The 19,158-nt window shown below is 47.7% G+C and overlaps 1 protein-coding gene across 2 annotated transcripts in view; it reads left to right on the forward strand.

Moving 5' to 3' along the window:
* Window positions 1–11,426, forward strand: part of LOC138498083 (zinc finger protein 84-like) — a 93,212-nt gene extending 81,786 nt beyond the window's left edge. For both annotated transcript variants that reach the window (XM_069621931.1, XM_069621932.1), the window contains one exon: window positions 6,939–11,426. In XM_069621931.1, coding sequence (XP_069478032.1) covers window positions 7,360–8,967 — 1,608 coding nt within the window. In that variant the 5' untranslated portion in view covers window positions 6,939–7,359 and the 3' untranslated portion in view covers window positions 8,968–11,426. The remainder of the gene's footprint in view (window positions 1–6,938) is intronic.
* Window positions 11,427–19,158: the final 7,732 nt, after the last annotated feature.

The following is a 19,158-nucleotide window of genomic DNA, read 5'->3' on the forward strand; positions in this document are numbered from 1 at the left end:
GGCAGACAATGATTCTAGGGTATAACTCTCCATAGCAGACATAGTAGAAAATCAGCTTTTTAGTGCTAAGCTCTGTGGTTAGTTGTCCTAAAGTGTTCAATACAAATCCCACCTCTGTACACCAGTGTTAGGCAGAAACCTGTGCAGTTCCCTCTGGGACCACTGCAAAATATTTAGGACTACAGATGTTTGGCAGTAAACACACTTGGTATCATTCTGTACCACACAGATTCACTTGGTAACTGTGGCTGAGCAGTCAGACTTCCCTCAAGAAGAGTTAGGCAGTATACAGAGTATTCACAATAGGTCAAAAGAACACAGTAGAACAAGTACACACTGACCAGAGCTTGGTGTAAAAGAGATATAATTATTTATTTAAAACCACATCTAGAAAAACACACAGGCACTAATAGTAAGCAATTCAAAAACACGGTCACTAAAAGATATACACTCCCTTAAAAGAATATTTAGACAAGTCTAAGTAAAGCCCCACTTATTTTCAGACAGCGGTGAGTGCTTAACGTAGATGGCACTCTAATATTCGTTTTTAAAAAGGGAAAGAAAAGCAGAGAATCAAATGTAACAGATCCCAACACTTTTTCACGAACACAACAAGAGAGTAAGGCAAAGTAACACCGTGAATTCAGAGTCAGTAGGCCGGACCCGCTTTAAGAGGATCAAAATGAAAGGTGTCCAAGGTCACACGGTTGCAGTGCACAAAAGTCTTGTAACGGTTCAAAAAGGAGTAGGACCAAAGAAAGGGACCAGTTAGAGGGTCAAGGCGGCCAGCCCAGTCCAGAAGGTTAAGGAGTTATTATTACCTTGTAGCAATCTTTAGAAAGGGAGGCCTGGCGGACACGGTACCTTAAAGTGGTGAGAATACTCAAGCGAGGGCAGTTGTTCCTGGCAGCGGGTGCAAGTCGGTGCTTCGTCTGGGGGAAGAGAGGATCGCGTCGGGGAGGAAGACGGGAGTCCGTTGCCCTGCCAGGGAAGAAACCAGCCGCAGAGTTTCTCAGGTACAAGGAGCGGTCCGTTGGTTCGCGGTCCAGTGGTAAGTGGCTATCCGGCTGCCGGGGTGCTTGGCACGGGCAATTCGACCACAGACCGGTCTGGGGTGCGAAGAGAAGAAGGTAAACTGGTTGTGCCCACCAGTCAGGGGAAGAAGCCTCTCCAGCCGGGAGATCGTCTCTGTCGTCGGGAAGTGGTGAGTCGGTTCCGCAGGGCTCCACCGGTGGTGTGGTCATGGTAGGTCGGCTCAGCTTCTCCCTCGTCGGATTCTCATGTCCTGTGGCGACATCTGAAGTTCCAGTCCCCAAAGCCCTGCTTTTATGCAGCATACCCCCATTCACTCAGCCTAGCTGTCAATCAAACATGCTAAGTGGTGAGCCGACTGGCTCACCACTTGGGCCAATCACACAAGAGTGCGACTTGAGTTCCCAAGGTAACTCAGTCCAGGGTGCCTAAACCCCCTCCCACACCCCCTGTGGTACCCAGACAGAGTGGCACCACTTTTGGAGGCTTCTGTGGAGAAGTCCCCCAAAAAGTGGAACAAAGGGCTCGACTTGGGTTGGAGTCACAGAAGAGAACACAAACGCCATTTTAGAATCGAGTCCTGGCAAAAAATACCAACCGTCAAATTAATATTAAATAAATAAACCGACGGTATGTTCAATTCTATGAGAATTAAATAATTAAAGTTGGTAGCCTCGAACAATGGGAAAATCCCATAGGAATATATTTGCGGTTGAATATAAACAGTAGTATCCACTGCCACCAGCCAAAACTCGATCAGGGGGGACAGAGACGTGCACCCTCAACTAACAAACCCCGGGGCAATCGAATTGCCCCGACCAGTACGTCCACAATATGATGGTTTGTACTGGCGTCTGTTAATAATTTGGGACTAGTAAAGCCAATGGTGACTTTACATGCCCTGGGAGACAGTAGTCAGTCCCAGGGTATGGAGTCTATGGTGGGGGGTCACTATGACACCCCTGTGTTACTGCACGGAGGGTGCTGTGTAACACACATAGTAAACACACATGAGACCCTTTGGAGTAAAGGACCCCATAGCCCATAAAACACATTAACAGTCAAAGGAACACCATAAATCATGTCCAAGAGTGGGAGAAAAAGAGTCTCACTCTTGGCAGGAGAAAAAAAAACAAATTCCAGAAATCCAGCAAAGCTGCTGGGGGACTCACTAGGTTAGGAAATTCAGCCTAAAGAGAGAATTCTCCCTAACACTAATATGTCCCAATATGAGGGTCAGGCAATTGACCAAAACCATGCACACCCAACAGCCCTTCCCCCACCCCCGTGATAAAAGGTGAAGCAAGAGAGCACACTATGAGCAAGGCAAACTGCACAACGAGATGGCTAACCCATCACGGCAATTTAAGAGGAGGCGAAAGGTGGCGAGAACCGAAGGGGCAACAAGGAGAGATGCAACCTTGCCCTTTCTGATCCAGACCCGCGGAACCTCCCTGCAAGGAACTGTAAGACCGTGGACGATAGCTAATGTGTGTAGCAGTAGATGTCAATGGAACACGGAGCATGCCTACGCTGATAAGCAGGACCGAGAGAGACACTTGCTACCATGGTACTGTCCTTGACTCCAGATACCAGAGAAACCAAACAGTTCATCACAGTCAGTGAGTCGAGGGGAGAGCTGATACAAAACTGAACTGTGAGTGAAACTTACAAAGTAGCAAACGAAGGGAAGTTCAAAGAACTGTTTGCTTTAAGGGAAAACCAGTTGCGGAGGGGTCTGGCACCACGTGGGTGTGTACTTGAAACCACTCTGGTGAATTCCCCATTTTGGAACTACCGATACCAGAAGGCCTTAATAGGACCTTCACCAAAAGGTCCAAGTGGTCATACAGGAGTCATACAAAATCGTCTGTACAGTCAAAAGTCTTTGACCAACAAAATAGTGGGAACGAAAAAAGGTCTCTGTGTACTAGGGCATAGTGAACCTGACGGAGGGAGGCTGAAAATTGTCCACAGGAGTTGTTTAAAAAGACCTTGAGACTTGTGAATACAAGAAGACCAAGTGTTGTTGTGAGACGCCGTAGTGAACCCGACGGAGGGAGTTGATTAGGCAAGAAGTGTCTGAGCGCATCAGAGGGGGATCCTAGGGTGAAAAGACATCACCCAAAGACTGGAGAAAGAAAAGGAGAAATCACTCTCCATTAGTCTGGATTCACCAGAGAGGGGAATCGAACCCTAGGGTTATGTGGTGTTTTTGGGACCACCAACCATACTGCCTCTCAGTGGAACACTGGGAAGGACAAGTGCAAGGGAATGTGGACTTCCTCTCCCTGTTCCCCTGTTAAGCATGACTGTCCCCCCTGCATGGGGGAAGGGTATGTGAGAAAGCTGAAGGTACTCATGAGGATAGCTCAGTGGCAACGTGCTCACCTTGGAAGCAAGACGACACAGAGCAACACAGTTTCGATCCCCAGGTCCGCGATTAGAAACCTTATTAAGCGCGTTATAAATAACCTATCATACTCTCTCAAACACTCCCAGGGATTTTCTATTCAGGTGGCCAGGGAATGGCTATCACTTTTGGATCCTTGTCCTGATCCTGGCGGCGGACAAGCGACGGAGGATTATCTGGGTGGAGGTTCCTTGGATAGACTGGGGATAGACTTGACCTACCCTACCTCAACCTTTATGGGTGTTATGCAATCCCAACCCGTACCTCCCCATTGACCCCTACCTAGTACTGAGATGATGATGAAGAAGGGGACTGGAGTAGTGCACACTTCCTATATGAAACTCCACTCTAGTACTGGGCCGAAGAAGAGGACAGGCATCCACTATTGAAGGATAGGCATGTCCCAGAGTTCCAGCCAACAACACACACCAAATCTGTTGGTCATAAATCCTACCTGTGACTCATAAATCAGTGTTCCAATACATGTTTCTAATCTATTTGCCATTATGTTAGCAAATGATTTTCACGTTCACATTCAGTAATGAAATGGGTTTGTACTTCAATTTTTACAATCGCTTCCATCTTTTGGTATCAAAGGTATTATTGCTCCACTCATCGATTGGCATATTTCCCCTTCCTGTATAAAAAGATTGACTAATTTACACAAAATAGGTGCTAAAAGTCTTAAATCTCCTATAAAATTCCAGCGGCAGACCATCCATTCCTGGGGATTTTCCTACGCTAAGTTGTTCAATTGCCAGCAGGATCTCGTTAGCCTCCACTTCCGCTTCCAGACATGCCTTTTCCTCTAATGTTAGCTTAGGGATATCTAAATTTGCAAATAAATCCTCCAACGGAAATACTTCTTCTGTATACAATTTCTCATCGAATCTCTTGAAGCATTTACATATGTCCGTATTTTATAACATACAACCTTGTTCAATCTCAACGCTCTGAATAAGCGGCCTCTCTGCTATCCCATTTATTCTGTTAGCTAGCAACTTTCCACTCTTATCCCCGCATTCCCAGAATTTCTGTCTCGTAAAGAAAATACCTTGTTCTGCTACAACGTCCATTTTACTCAGCAGCATTCTTTGGGTCTGGGCCATCTCCAATCTATCTTCAACATTTAACTTAATGTTGGCATTCTCCTGTATTTTGGTAACCCAAATCTGGATGTTTCTAATTCTGCTGCCCTTTTTTAAATATTGGCATCTTTCCTGCAGCTACGAAATTCCAAACCTGGATGTTTTTTAAATCTGCTTCCCTTGTTCAAATTCCCTGCACCTGATTCATTTGTTGCTGTTAAGCCGCCTGGTGCCTTCTTTCGTGCATTGTGCAGTTCTCTCTCTCCCTCTCCTCTTGGTATGCCTCTAGAGCCCCGGCCCCCCATGGTGCTCTCCATCTCCCCTGTCTATTCTAATTGCTACTCTATTGCCTACCCTCCCTCTCTTATGAAGCCTGGAAGGAAAACGTTTAAGAAAGGTCTCCTGGTCTCTAACCCAGGCCTTCCCATTGCTGGCACCTATGTCCATGTTTCCTCCAGGCAGACTATTACTGACATCCTCTTTGTCGTTCTCTTACTGGACCTATGGACTCCCCATATGGTCTCAGTCCTCTCCCCTTTCTCTTCTTCGATCATTAATGGTGGAACCAGATGGGAAGTGCTTTTGGCTCACTTCTCATCTAAGTGCCAATCTGGTACACATGATAAATGCACAATCATGGTCATGGTCCAAGGCTATCAGCCCAACCTCCTCCTTCTTGACAGACTCCTCCCATCTTTCAATAACTTCTTCCCTTCTCCTGCCACTCCTCCGTCTGCCACCCTGCTGGCCTCTTCGCCCCCGCCGACGGGTGTACTTCGTCCCTGTACCCCTCCTCGGAAGACCTTTAAATTAAAGGTAGCAACCAGCTTCACTTAGCTACCATCAACTCTTGATCTGCTGTTAAACATTCTTTTGTCATCCGTCAGCTCCTTGACGACTTTGGCCTTGACCTCCTCGCCCTCACTGCACAGTGGTTCAATGCTGTCACTGCTTTGACAGTCTCCTTCCTGAGGGCTACATGATCCTCTCCAAGCCCAGGCCTAACCGGTCGGGTGGCGGAAGGCCACTTGTTTCCGTGAATGGGCCTCTGCTTCCATTATACCCACACAATCCTTCTCTTCTTTTGATTGCCTTGTAATCAAGCATTGTGTCACCCCCACACTTGCCACCATCTACAGGACCCCTGGGCTGGTCTCCCTCTTCCTCTCGGCGTGTGTCAACCTGGCCTCTTCTCTCCTGACCTCTAAGCTTCTCTTCCTCAGAGACATTAATATTCATCTTGATTCTTCTGAAGCGGCCACATTAATCTTCTGCAACCTGACTATGCCCTCACCATTCTTTCATCTGGCCCGACTCACTCAGCCATGCACACCCTGAATGTGCTCATCTCTACGGACATCAATTCTTGGATGTTAGCAGTGATGGGGCAGCATCCCCATTGGTTACTAGGGATGTGATGAAAGCAGTTCTTGGTCACAGCACACAGGGGCGCGCTGAGGTTCATAGATCAGAATCCACAAAAAGGGGTCTTGTTGTGGGAGCTTTGGTAAGTAACAGACCCATTTACACCCACTCCTTAACAGTAAAACCAAGTGTGTACCACCTCATGAAAACTACACTGTGGTATTTTGAACAGGGAAAAAGACGTGGGATCCTTCTGGCCAATTAAATTTAATACCTGGCAATGGGACATTTATTTGAACAATTAGGAAGGCAAATGGGATGATATTTTGGAGTCTTTCATAAGCTTTATTCTTTTGGTCTCTGACACAAACTCAAAACCATCCCTCATCTCCAGAAAAACAAGCTTATCAAGGTTTAAAGTCAATGTTTAAAGTCAATGTTTGAATGTAGTGGCAGCACGGCCTGTGCTGTTCTCACCAGGGGAAGAGATTGTTGCCTTCCCTTTAAATCACAATCCCAGTCTCCTCGATGGTGCTGTTGGTTACATTATTCATGTTTTGGCCAATACACAAGTCATCAGTTATTACACAGTTATTACACAGTGGACTGGTCAAGCCGACGTCCGATTGGTGGCAAACTCCTTTTATCATTTGTGTGTGGAAATTGGGATCTTCCATGTGATAATGTAGTCATTTCTGAATAAATATATTGTTAGAACATATACATGTTGTTGATAATATGCATTTAAAATGTTTGTTCACCCAGGCTGTTTTTTTCCCCTAGTGTTTTGGATGCAAAACATTTCTAAATAAAAATGAAACACATTATTCCTGCTGCATGTTACCTCTGTTCCACTAAGTGTTCCCATTGGAGCACCACTTCTCTGCCACCTATTAGGGTGCCTTTCCCCAATAGATGGCACTTCAAAGTCAAATAAATTACTACCTGAGGAGTTACTACTGAGTAGTCTTATTACGTGTGCTGCCTGTGATTGTGAACATGTTGAAACTAATAATGTGTGTCTCCTTTTATCTTAATAGGTGACTGATGCCCCAGAAATGCAACATTGATTTTGATTCTCTGGACTATCGCAGTGAAAAGCTTCATTGTTAGAAAATGCAATTTCCAAGCATGTTAGAAGATTGAACGTTTGGGGTCCAGTTGCCTTTTCAGAGTATTCAGGAACTGGGATTGCGAAGCCTGGTGATAAATGATGGCTTCTGTCCATGCAATCACTTCGTAGTAGCAACCAGTAACCAAGTGTGTTGATTCTGTAAATCCTGGGGGAGGGGGGAGGGCGGGGAGAGGGATATCTAGCACAGCCATGACAATGTGGTATGTGCAGTAAGAAAAGCATTTCTCATGTGTGCTCTGAATTTGGAAAAGGTTAATTGAAAAGGCTCCTCTTAAATCTAGGCACCTGACAAATTAAACTGGCAAGACACTTTACACGTGCACAAAATGTGGGAACAATTGCCATTTCAAGAACATACTTATTGCCCACATGAGGACATAGGTGAAAAACCTTATCAGTGCACTGACTATGAGAATAGTGTCCATTTGCATGATACACTTATCAGCCACCACCAAATGAATAAAGGTGACAAACCTTATGAGTGCACTGAGTGTGGGAAAGGGTTTGCTACAAAGCGAGTGCTTACTGTCCACCAGAGAACACATACAGGTGAAAAGCCTTATGAGTGCAGTGAATGTGGGAAAGGGTTTGCTTGGAAGGGAAAGCTTACTAGCCACCAGAGAACACATACAGGTGTGAAGCCTTATAAGTGCAGTGAATGTGGGAAAGGGTTTGCTTGGAAGGGAAAGCTTACTATCCACCAGAGAACACATACAGGTGAGAAGCCTTATGAGTGCATTGATTGCGGGAATGGGTTTGCTACAACGGGAGAGCTTACTAGCCACCAGAGAACACATACAGGTGTGAAGCCTTATGAGTGCACTGAATGTGGGAAAGGGTTTGTTCAGAAGCAACAACTTATTAGTCACCAGAGAACACATACAGGTGAGAAACCTTATAGGTGCACTGAATGTGGGAAAAGGTTTGCTTCTAAGGGAGAGCTTACTGTCCACCAGAGAACACATACAGGTGAGAAACCTTATGTGTGCATTGAATGTGGGAAAGGGTTTGCTCTGAAAGGAAAACTTACTGACCACCAGAGAACACATACAGGAGAGAAACCTTATGTGTGCATTGAATGTGGGAAAGGGTTTGCTCTGAAAGGAAGTCTTATTAACCACCAAAGAACACATACAGGTGAGAAACCTTATGAGTGCACTGAATGTGGGAAAGGGTTTGCTACAAAGGGAGAGCTTACTAGCCACCAGAGAACACATACAGGTGAGAAACCGTATGAGTGCACTGAATGTGGGAAAGGGTTTGCTACAAAGAGAGAGCTTACTATCCACCAGAGAACACATACAGGTGGGAAACCTTATGAGTGCACTGAATGTGGGAAAGGGTTTGCTCAGAAGGGACGTCTTACTATCCACCAGAGAACACATACATTTGAGAAACCTTATGAGTGCACTGAATGTGGGAATTGGTTTGCTCAGAAGGGAACTCTTACTAGCCACCAGAGAACACATACAGGTGTGAAACCTTATGAGTGCATTGAATGTGGGAAAGGGTTTGCTAGAAAGGAAGTTCTTACTATCCACCAGAGAACACATACAGGAGAGAAACCTTATGTGTGCATTGAATGTGGGAAAGGGTTTACTCTGAAAGGAAATCTTATTAACCACCAAAGAACACATACAGGTGAGAAACCTTATCAGTGCACTGAATGTGGGAAAGGGTTTGCTACAAAGGGAGAGCTTACTATCCACCAGAGAACACATACAGGTGAGAAACCTTATGAGTGCATTGAATGTGGGAAAAAGTTTTCGTATAAGGTAATTCTTCTTGACCACCAGAGAACACATACGGGAGAGAAACCTTATTGGTGCACTGAATGTGGAAAATGCTTCAGTCGGAACAGTCACCTTATTAGGCACCAGACAAAACATGCATGCCACGGTCCATTTCAGTTTAGTGATATGGCGAATACTTGAGTACACAGGATGTTCTTATTTGCCATGAGCAGGACATGGAAGTGGTGACATCTCTTCTGCAATTGAAGGTGCTGCTGATAGAAGGAGGTGCTTCTACAATGCTACTGAGTTTGGCATGGCTGACTAATACTGTGAAGAACCTGCATCCACAGTGTTTCTCGGTTTCCTTTGGCACACGAATGATGACTCATTATGATTGTTGTATCACTGCTGTTTGGAATGCATCCCTTCTGGAATATTCAGAAGGGAGACTGTACCTTCTGTATTACGGTAACAATCCTATGAAACACTTTGCCTAAGGACCTCATGCAAATTTATGGGCACCAACATTTTGGAAAAGCTTAAAGAGTCATTGGTTGAATCAATAACTATAGACTCATAGGATATATGAGGTGTCCCTTGGTACCCTGGCAGCTAGTAAGGGCTCTGACTTTAAGGTGAGGATCCCCCTCCCCCATCTCTCGGCTAAGCTAAGGTCTAGCACCCTCCTCATGCAACAGGGAAGCTCCCATCTACTGAAATGGAACCCAGACGGCATCTTGTCTTTTTCAGGACTGATATTATCCTCTTGCTACATAGATTCTAAAAGTGGATTTGGAGGGGCTCAGAGTGCATTTCCCTTCTTAACTCCATTGCACAGCTCTATCAACGTACAACCCTTGCAACTTACTGCTAGGTTCTCTGGTTCTCTAACACATCCACGGTAGTTCCTGTTGCATCTCATGCACATATATAGGGATAGAGAAGGTTTTCACAAAACAGAAAGGCTTCTGGGAGAGAAGCATAGTATGCATTACATAACCGTGTTATCAGTTAGCATTTCACTGTACCAACGTCTTAGAGCGCAGAATGTAAAAAGGAAGTATTTGTTTACACATATACAAATCCTCCCATACTTTCCCTCTAGAATAACACAATATTCTAACTTTCCACATTCACATAGAACGTGTACACATTTGTTTGTCTGATAAAATATCTCATCTTCTCTAATCAAATCAATTTACATCACTTCTTTAGTGAAGGACATTCAAATTGACAAAGACACTAACATAACATCCTGTCAAGCTTTATCCTTTCTGCTTCAGGAAAATCATAGTCCCAATTGACCTGCTCTATCACTGAATCAATATGTATAAAATGGCATTGCATTTCTAAAGGCAAATCACAAAGTTTAAACCTAAAGTAATAGCTTGTATAGGCTTGTCAAACCTATACAATGGCAAATCACCATATATCAAGTAATACATTTCAATGTATATCATAATGTCCAATGCTTAGCGAAATTGGAGTACATTATTCAGTCAAGCAAACCCCATTGCAATACTATCCCAATCATGACTCAAAAGGGCAGCTTAAGGCGTGTACCCCCTGCTCCCTCTGACAGGATCCCAGCGTAGCATCGCCTCAGCAAGTCAGCCAGCCCTTGCAGAGATGCTTTGCAACCTTCATACTCTGTCAGTTGTTATAACCCTAATTATTTCCACATTTGACTATGGCAGTGCCATTTCTTTTTTCCTGTGCTCCTTGGCATGTGTGAATAACTTCAGGTGGCACAAAGTGCCAACCTGCTTTTTTTCATCCATTAAGAAATGTGGCCATATAACTGTTTCATTACAATACACACTGGCTTCCTGTGATCCCCTCAGATTGGGTTTAAGGTGCTTTGTCTAACTCATTTTGCTTTTTATGGCAAATTCCTCTTTCTGCATTGGATCCGTCCACCCTTGTCCTCCCTGTATTTTTAAATCTATTCCTCTAGATATTTTTTTTTTTTTTTTTACTTTTGCTCCCTATATCTGGAATGCCCAACTACTGTTAGAACCCATTAACCTTTAGGTGAATAAGTGCCATAGAGAAATATTAAGGCAACTCTTAATGCCAACCCTACAGATAAGCGGTGTATTAACCATTTACTCCCCAAGAATTGGCAAACACTCCCTTAAAAAACGTAGCCAAATTCCCTACTGTACATTTGGAAGCAATGGACAAATTGGTGCCAACCTTCCTGCTTTCTCCCACTCAGTTCATGAATATGTTCATCCCAGTGATACCAGCCAGGCAGTACCAGTGGATGGTGGTTTACAGGGATTTCTGCTTGATATGCAGAGAAACTATAAAGTAATGTATATTGTATTTTACATGAATTGCTAGTCATAAATAGGGTTTCCTGTTTTAGGGGTTTATTTTTTTTTACTTCCGGGGGTGTTTTTCCAGTTTTTTCAAAAACTTTGGGAATCTGTGTTTATCAGTGTTTTCCCGTTTGCCCCTTTCAAAAAATCGCGGACAACTTTTTTTTCAGGTGTAAACACAGAAATGTTCTTTTATTGCTTCGTTGCGTGCATATGTAGGGTTATCTCTCAGTGCAAGATGTTCTAAGCAATTTCATGTTAATCAAGTAATATGTTGCATTCCTACAAGTCAAAATGATTGTAATAAATCATACAATATTTCTTCAAGGACTCTTTGCCCATCCGTGCCCTTTCTTTTCTTCCCATAAAGACTTTTATTTGGGAAAACGACCTTTCCACATTGGCACTGAACACGGGCAGGGCCAAAATATCCAACACACAAGCTGATAAATCTGCCCACTGTTGGTGCTTTCCCACCCAATACTCATGCATCCGAAGCTGCAGATTCTCAGGCACAGGCTCTGCCAAATAGGCGTTAAACTGGCTGCACACAGTCTGTGGCTTTAAAATGGTTAAAAATAAATGCATATTTTTCAAAGTTTTGACTAAATTCTTTTTTGCGGAAGGGATCTAGTACTTGCACGGCATACCACAAAGAGGCTTCACTCACTTCGAATGACATGGTGGCTGATGGAATGTTTCGACAAAGCATTGCTTGCCATTTTACATGCATTGTTGCGTAGAATATCCTAAAATTTTCCTCAACAGTCCTTTGTTTTCCAAGTGGCAGACATTCCAAAAGTGCACATGTTACTGGACCAAAGTCACTGAAAGTGTCACCCAACTTTCTTTCAAATAAGAGTTTGACCTCCACACCAATGACATTGTACACTTGGTAAACGTATGTGTTTTCGGATTCCAGCCTCTTCATTATATCAACGACAGCGGTCATGTTCTCCTGCAAAAATCGGAGAACACAGTAGACTGTACTTTTATTCACCTCAGTATCAATGTGCGCCCTCAGATCCTCACATTTCTTGCCTGAGGCATCATCACTAAGGAGGAAATCGGTAAAAGGTCGCCACATCAATAGTATGGCATTCACTGCCTCTAATACAGAAAACCACCGACTAAAGGAGACAGTTGGGATAACCTTTCCTTTCATGCCATACAAAGTGCAAAATGATAGGTATTTGCGTTTGAGTTCACGTGCATATCTAAATAGAGCACCAGAATGGACCACAAAGTCAACTACACCCCTAACCAAATCTGAGGACTTTAAGGCTGCTTTTAAAACTCCATCAAGTAAGTGGCAGGGGTCTCGCATGGGGAATGCCTTGAAATCGGCATTGCCCTTGGACAGATCATCACATAACTTTTTCATATAACTTGCCGAATCACTACAAACGCACACTACATCTCCAGTCCTTCCCAAACTTGCAGAGGACTTTCTGGAGTAATGCCGCTACTGAAACCGCATTGCAAGTTTCAACCACCTCTAAATCTGCCATGATAGTACGGCGCGCCCATCCACTTTTTGGGTCACATAATGTGAAGAGGACTGCCACTGCTGGATCACCATGCATCTCGGGCATTTCATCGATGTGCCTGGGGGGCACATTTGCCATTAAAACGCATGGAAGGGGGCTGGGGAGCTCGGGGCACACGGGGGCCTGGGGGCACTTTGGAGGAAAAACGCGTGGAAGGGGGCTGGGGAGCACGGGGCACATGGGGGCCTGGGGGCACTTTGGAGGAAAAACGCATGGAAGGGGGCTGGGGAGCACGGGGCACACGGGGGCCTGGGGGCACTTTGGAGGAAAAACGCATGGAAGGGGGCTGGGGAGCACGGGGCACACGGGGGCCTGGGGGCACTTTGGAGGAAAAACGCATGGAAGGGGGCTGGGGAGCACGGGGCACACGGGGGCCTGGGGGCACTTTGGAGGAAAAACGCATGGAAGGGGGCTGGGGAGCACGGGGCACACGGGGGCCTGGGGGCACTTTGGAGGAAAAACGCATGGAAGGGGGCTGGGGAGCACGGGGCACACGGGGGCCTGGGGGCACTTTGGAGGATAAACGCATGGAAAGGGGCTGGGGAGCTCGGGGCACATGGGGGCCTGGGGGGCACTTTTGCCATTAAAACGCATGGAAGGGGGCTGGGGAGCTCGGGGCACACGGGGGCCTGGGGGCACTTTGGAGGAAAAACGCGTGGAAGGGGGCTGGGGAGCACGGGGCACATGGGGGCCTGGGGGCACTTTGGAGGAAAAACGCATGGAAGGGGGCTGGGGAGCACGGGGCACACGGGGGCCTGGGGGCACTTTGGAGGATAAACGCATGGAAAGGGGCTGGGGAGCTCGGGGCACATGGGGGCCTGGGGGGCACTTTTGCCATTAAAACGCATGGAAGGGGGCTGGGGAGCTCGGGGCACAAAGTGGTCAAAAGCGGAACACACATGACTCACCTTACTGAAGATACTGAATGGGGGGGAGAGGGGTGTGTCGCGACTCCCGCGCAGGCTGCAGGCTGGATCCTCTGGGGACTGACGGTGATGCCGGGCAGTAGCAAAACAAAGAAGAAGCTGGCTCAGGCTCACTGGAGACGGCAGACAAGTGGCTGCTGTCAGTGCTCTCTGCTCTGTTAGTGACACTGGGGTGTTTTTAAGCGCTTTTTACGCGGGCAAACTGGTGCTGGTATGAATGAGTCACAGAGTGTTAACTGATGACAGTTGCACACCTGCAGAGAGGTAAAGCTGCCTAGAATGCAGGCCCACTCCCCATGCACCGGCACACCTCCCCTACCATTACAATAACAGCACGAAACCATTCAGTGACTAATGGCCCATCATTAGCAGTTTGGTGCTGCATTGTAATGGGAGGGGCTGATCTTAGGTGCAGGGAGAACTGAAGTGTTCTTATTGTTGTGCTAATGAAGAAATAAGCACAACAATAAGCGACTAAAACACACGATAAGCGGACAAATCCCTCGACAAGCGACCTATGAAAAAAACACGCAACTTGCTTCAAAAACAAGCCCAAAGTTTGCAATGTGAGGTCCTTATGACCAGGCAGTCAAATCGGCATTTGGCCACAAGGTGGCAATATGGGATAATAAAAAATGATCATTGCAGGGTCAGTAGCAATGTCAGTTCCAATAGACAATGCTTTAACAGAGCTGCTAGGATAGCCTACTGGCAACGTGTGTGTCTTGGAAACAAGACACCATGGTTTCGAATCCCGCTCCCAGCACTATGAAATACGGGGTTTATCGGATAACCCCGAGAATTGTAAAATTTTAACGGGGGTCACATATTAGGCACTTTCCGGTTATCCCCGAAAACCGGACACCCTAGTCATAAAGTAGTGTGAATTAAAAAGTTGCAATTTCTTTCAACTTGAGTAAAAAGAACAAATTACTTGCCTCTCTGTAATGTTTTTTTCTGATGGATTTACCTGCCATAGATGCCTCATCTATGATATCCATATCCTTGTGCAGCTGTTCTCCAAAAACGCTTCTGCCGATAGGGGGCACTGCAGAAGCTCTGTATCGGTCCAACCCTCTTCGCACCTCGCACCAAAATGATGTCTGGGCCAGTATAAGTAGCCTGGCTGTGCCCCACACCTCAGTTCCGCCCTTCTTTCCTAGTACTCTTTATGCTGAGGGACTGTAGAACTGATAGTGTACTAGCTTCCCAGAAGAGGGGCAGGTAGGCAGTGCAATGAGGAATCCATGGCAGGAACATCCATCAGAAGGAACATTACTGAGAGGAAAGTCATTTTTTGTACTAATGGATTCCTTCCTGCCACGGATTCCTCATCTCTGATGGACTCCCAAAGCAGTACGTAATCTGGAAGAGGGAGGAAAGCAAGCACACCACCTAAACCACAAAACTCGGAAGGACTGCCCTATCAAAACGGGCATCCTGGCCGGCAAGGGGATCCAAGCAGTAATGCTTAGCGAGCGTGTGCAGAGATGCCCATGTTGCTGCCTGGCAAATGTCCAGGACAAGGGACCACCCTCAGCAGGGCAAAGGTGGCAGCCCCTCCTGGTAGAATGAGCCCCGAGACCCTTGGCCAGATCCTTCACACCCAGATTATAGCATTCTGAGATGCAGAGAATGAACCACCTGGACAGGGTCTGTTTCGTCACAGCCCTGCCAGCACGAGCACTGGCGCAGCCAACAGAAATCTGGTCATCCTTCCTAGCCTCTCGAGTTTGAGAGAAGTAGGCCCTCATTCCGAGTAGGGCGGTAAGTATAGGTGATTATCTGCATGGCGAAAGAGCGTTTCCGTGCTGGCACAAGACCGTAAAAATCAGCCTATTCCGACTACGCGTGCACACGCTTTGTGCCATGCCGGTAACGCACCTCAGCGGCATGCCGTAAAAGGGCCCCAAAAGCCCTTACCGGCAACAAGCGCACCGTACATAATACTACCGACAGATGAATTAACGGTCACCGTTAAAAAACGGAACCTGAAAAAACGTCATCGCACAGTAACGGGAAGGAGCACGGCGGCCATCTTTAAAATCACAATCCATTGCCATCCTCTCCATACAGGACCCGGAGCCATACAGTGATCAGAGAAATAGGCATTGGAGACCAGCATCATGCCCAAAGCATTAAAAAAGGGTGCTGCACGCATAAGAAAGGAGCGCTTTACCCAGGATGAGCTCCAGGTACTGGTCGACACTCTGCACAAACATGCAGACACTGTACTCAGCAGTGATATGCGGAGGCCCACCGTTGTCAGGAAGAAACAGATCTGGGCCTTGGTGGCACAGAGGGTGAGCACCACCAAGGACTGCAGGAAACGTTGGGATGACCTCCGGGTGCGGGCCATCCTCTCGGCAAACCAAAGTCAGGCCCTGGAGACAGGAGGAGGGCCAGGGTCCCCCATCAAAATGATGCTGTGGGAGGAAACGTGCGCAGCCATAATGGGCACAGAAGCCATAGAAGGTGTTGGAGAAATGGAGTGTGGTGCAGCGTCATCCGCTGATGGAGGTGAGTGTCATGAGTCAAGACAGAACATGGATTCCTAACGTAAGTCACTGCCAAGGGCTGGGCAAGGTGTCACGTCATGGTTGGGCAGCCTCCAATGAAATCATGCTGTAACAAGTGGGACCCAGGCTGATGTCAGGTGCAAGGCTGTAACCCATATGGCCCATACCACACAAAGAGGCCGAATCTGTGAGGCACACGGGGCAGTGATTGTAAACATTGCGAATGTGAGTCATCACAGTACTCCGCCAACATGAGTAACCCAGACATCTGCATGCATTGACCATCCAAGCCCAGATCACTGTCCCACTCACCACCCAAATGTCAACAAACCGCTGCAATCCCTTTGTGATACCATAGGCATGTAGAAATGCTGACCCCCAAATCATTGCTCATGCCGTCTCTCTCCCCCCCCCCACAGGCAGCGAGCATGACAGCGAGGACCAGGAAAGCACCCGGGCCAGTACCTCCAGGGGCAGAGTCGGGGGCCGCCGCATACCTGCAAACAGGAAGACAACACAGGCAACACCACCTGCTCCAGCAACCCCCATGGAGGGTGCAGAACCCCCACCTGCACCCCTACCCATGCCTGCAGTGCCGCTGGACACACGTCCCACGCTGCACTCTGAGGAGTCCAGTGTGGCTGGTGAGAATGCAGCCATGTGCCTCCTCGATGTGCCAGACAGCCCCTCATCAATATCGGGAGCCACCGTGGAGGATACCATTGACATTGGCCATACCCCTGACACACCATCATACAGCCAAGTGGCACACAGCGACTCCGGGAAGAGTGATACCCCAGGGCTCACAGGGCAAGGAGTACAACCAGCCTGTCCTGTATCCACTTCCCCTGCAGAATCTCCGGGAAGGCCTGCAGGCCCAATACCAAGCCTGCCAAGCACATCGGCCATGGATGTAGTGCGCTCCCAGCATCTCACAGGCCTCATTGAGGAGTTCATCAGGGACAATCGCGAATCAAGGGTGGAGTGGCGCAATGACCTTCAGGCTCTGGGCGAGGTGATCACAGCGAACACAAACCGGCTCTGCGACGTCCTTGGCCGGATCGCAGATGCCCTGGAAGTAGCACACCCCACACCACAGCCCCAGCGGGTGGAGCCACCTTCACAAAGTTCCTCCACCCAGACCAGCCCGGTCCGTCGTTCACTGCGTACATTGCGCCGCCACGACATGGATCCCCCTGGCTCTGGGAGTGCATATTGACCATGCCGGCACACACATGTGGCCTATGTTGCCCTAATTGAACTATTGTGGGGTTGTTGTAGGGGGAGGTGAAGGGGGGGGTGAGGGTGTGTGTGGGAGTTGGGGGTGAGGGTGTGTGTGGGAGTTGGGGGTGAGGGTGTGTGTGGGAGTTGAGGTGGAGGGCGAGTGGGGTGAGGGTGTGTGTGGGAGTTTGGGGGGGAGGCGGAGGGGTGTTGTGGTGGAGGTTTTGTTGTACACGTTAGAACTTTATTATTCAATACACTGGTTGATCATCCAAAAAAAACAGAGTAGACATTGATCATTGTGCATGTGTCTTTTAATGTTCCACAGTGCATGGTGTACATGCATCCCCACACCCAGTGCCTGATGTCCTGTCATCCTCACACCCTCAGCTGACTAGTGAGTCAGAAATATTGTCCAATCAATGATTGCCGCACGGCACGTCCCTCCTGTGCATCGGTACTGTGATGCTGTCCTGCCATTCCTTCCTCCTCCCCCTCATCATCATCTGGTGGTAGCAGTTCCACGTCAGGGGCTGTGGCACGTTCCGACGGATGCACATGTTGTGCAGCATTACACATGACATGGTGATCTTGGACACCTTCTCGTGGCTGTAGATGAGTGCCCCACCCGACCGGCTGAGGCAACAAAATCGTGCCTTCAACAGGCCGAAGGTCTGCTCTATCACCACCCGTGTACGGGTATGGGATCTATTGTAGTCCTCCTCGTGCCTGTTCTGTGGGTTACGGACCGGGGTCATGAGCCACGGCTTCAAAGGGTAGCCAGCATCCCCTGCATAAGAGTGGAATGAAGGTAAGTGTTTGTAAATTCATGGTGGAGAACTGTACTAGTCTTACATGGCAGCAGGTGATTACTGGCCATACACACATGTCCCAGGATGCATTCACCCCATTACTGGCCCGGCTATATGTCCTGTGCAATGGAATGATGGAGGGGGTAGCTTCTTCATGATGGGTTATGGTGTGCACTCACGTCTTGTTGCATGTGCATCGTATATGCATGCAGCAGTGTTGGACTGCATTCATTGATGTGTTGTGCGAGTTTTGGTGACGGGGGGGTTGGCTGTAGTTAGTAGCATACTCATCATTCTGCACTGATCTGTGCCATGGTGACTTGCAGCAATCGTATGGGTGTGCAGGACCAGTCACACGCTGTGGGATCCCTGTTAGACTCACTTCTATACACTCTCAGGGATGACTGTCCTGTGTGGTGAGATGCAGGAGTCTTCGACATGGTGCTATTGCACTGCATGGTGCAGGATGCCCTTACGGTGTGTAAGGGCCGCGGATGAGTGGTGCATGTGTTGTGGTATTTGGGCAGGTTTCCTGTTAGTCATGTTGTGTTACGTGTCAGCTCTAAATCATCACTGTGTGGTTAGGTAGTCATGTGCCGTGTGACTTGCCTTGGGGCACAGTGTTCTGTGAGGTGCACATCGTGCACTAGCGTGATCATTCCCACACAGGTGAAGTAGGCACCTCCCCCCCACCCCCATTCCCACCCAGGTGAAGTAGGCTTCCCCCCTCCTTTCCCACCCAGGTGAAGTAGGCATCCCCCCCTTTCCCACCCAGGTGCAGTAGGCATCCCCCCCTTTCCCACCCAGGTGAAGTAGGCAGCCAACATACTCACAGCCCCAATGCACTGCCATGGCCCATTCAGGTTACTCACCAAGCAGCCAGGCACGTCGTCCGGCATGTCGCTCCATGTAGCGTGGTAGTGTGGAGTTCCGCAGGACCAAGGAGTCATGAGTTGATCCGGGGTATCGGGCATTGCAATGTGTGATGGCTTTACTGGCATTACACACCATCTGGACGTTGATGGAGTGGTATT

The sequence above is a fragment of the Ambystoma mexicanum genome, chromosome 5q, assembly GCF_040938575.1.
Source record: "Ambystoma mexicanum isolate Mex_15411 chromosome 5q, UKY_AmexF1_1, whole genome shotgun sequence".
Lineage (NCBI taxonomy): Eukaryota > Metazoa > Chordata > Amphibia > Caudata > Ambystomatidae > Ambystoma > Ambystoma mexicanum.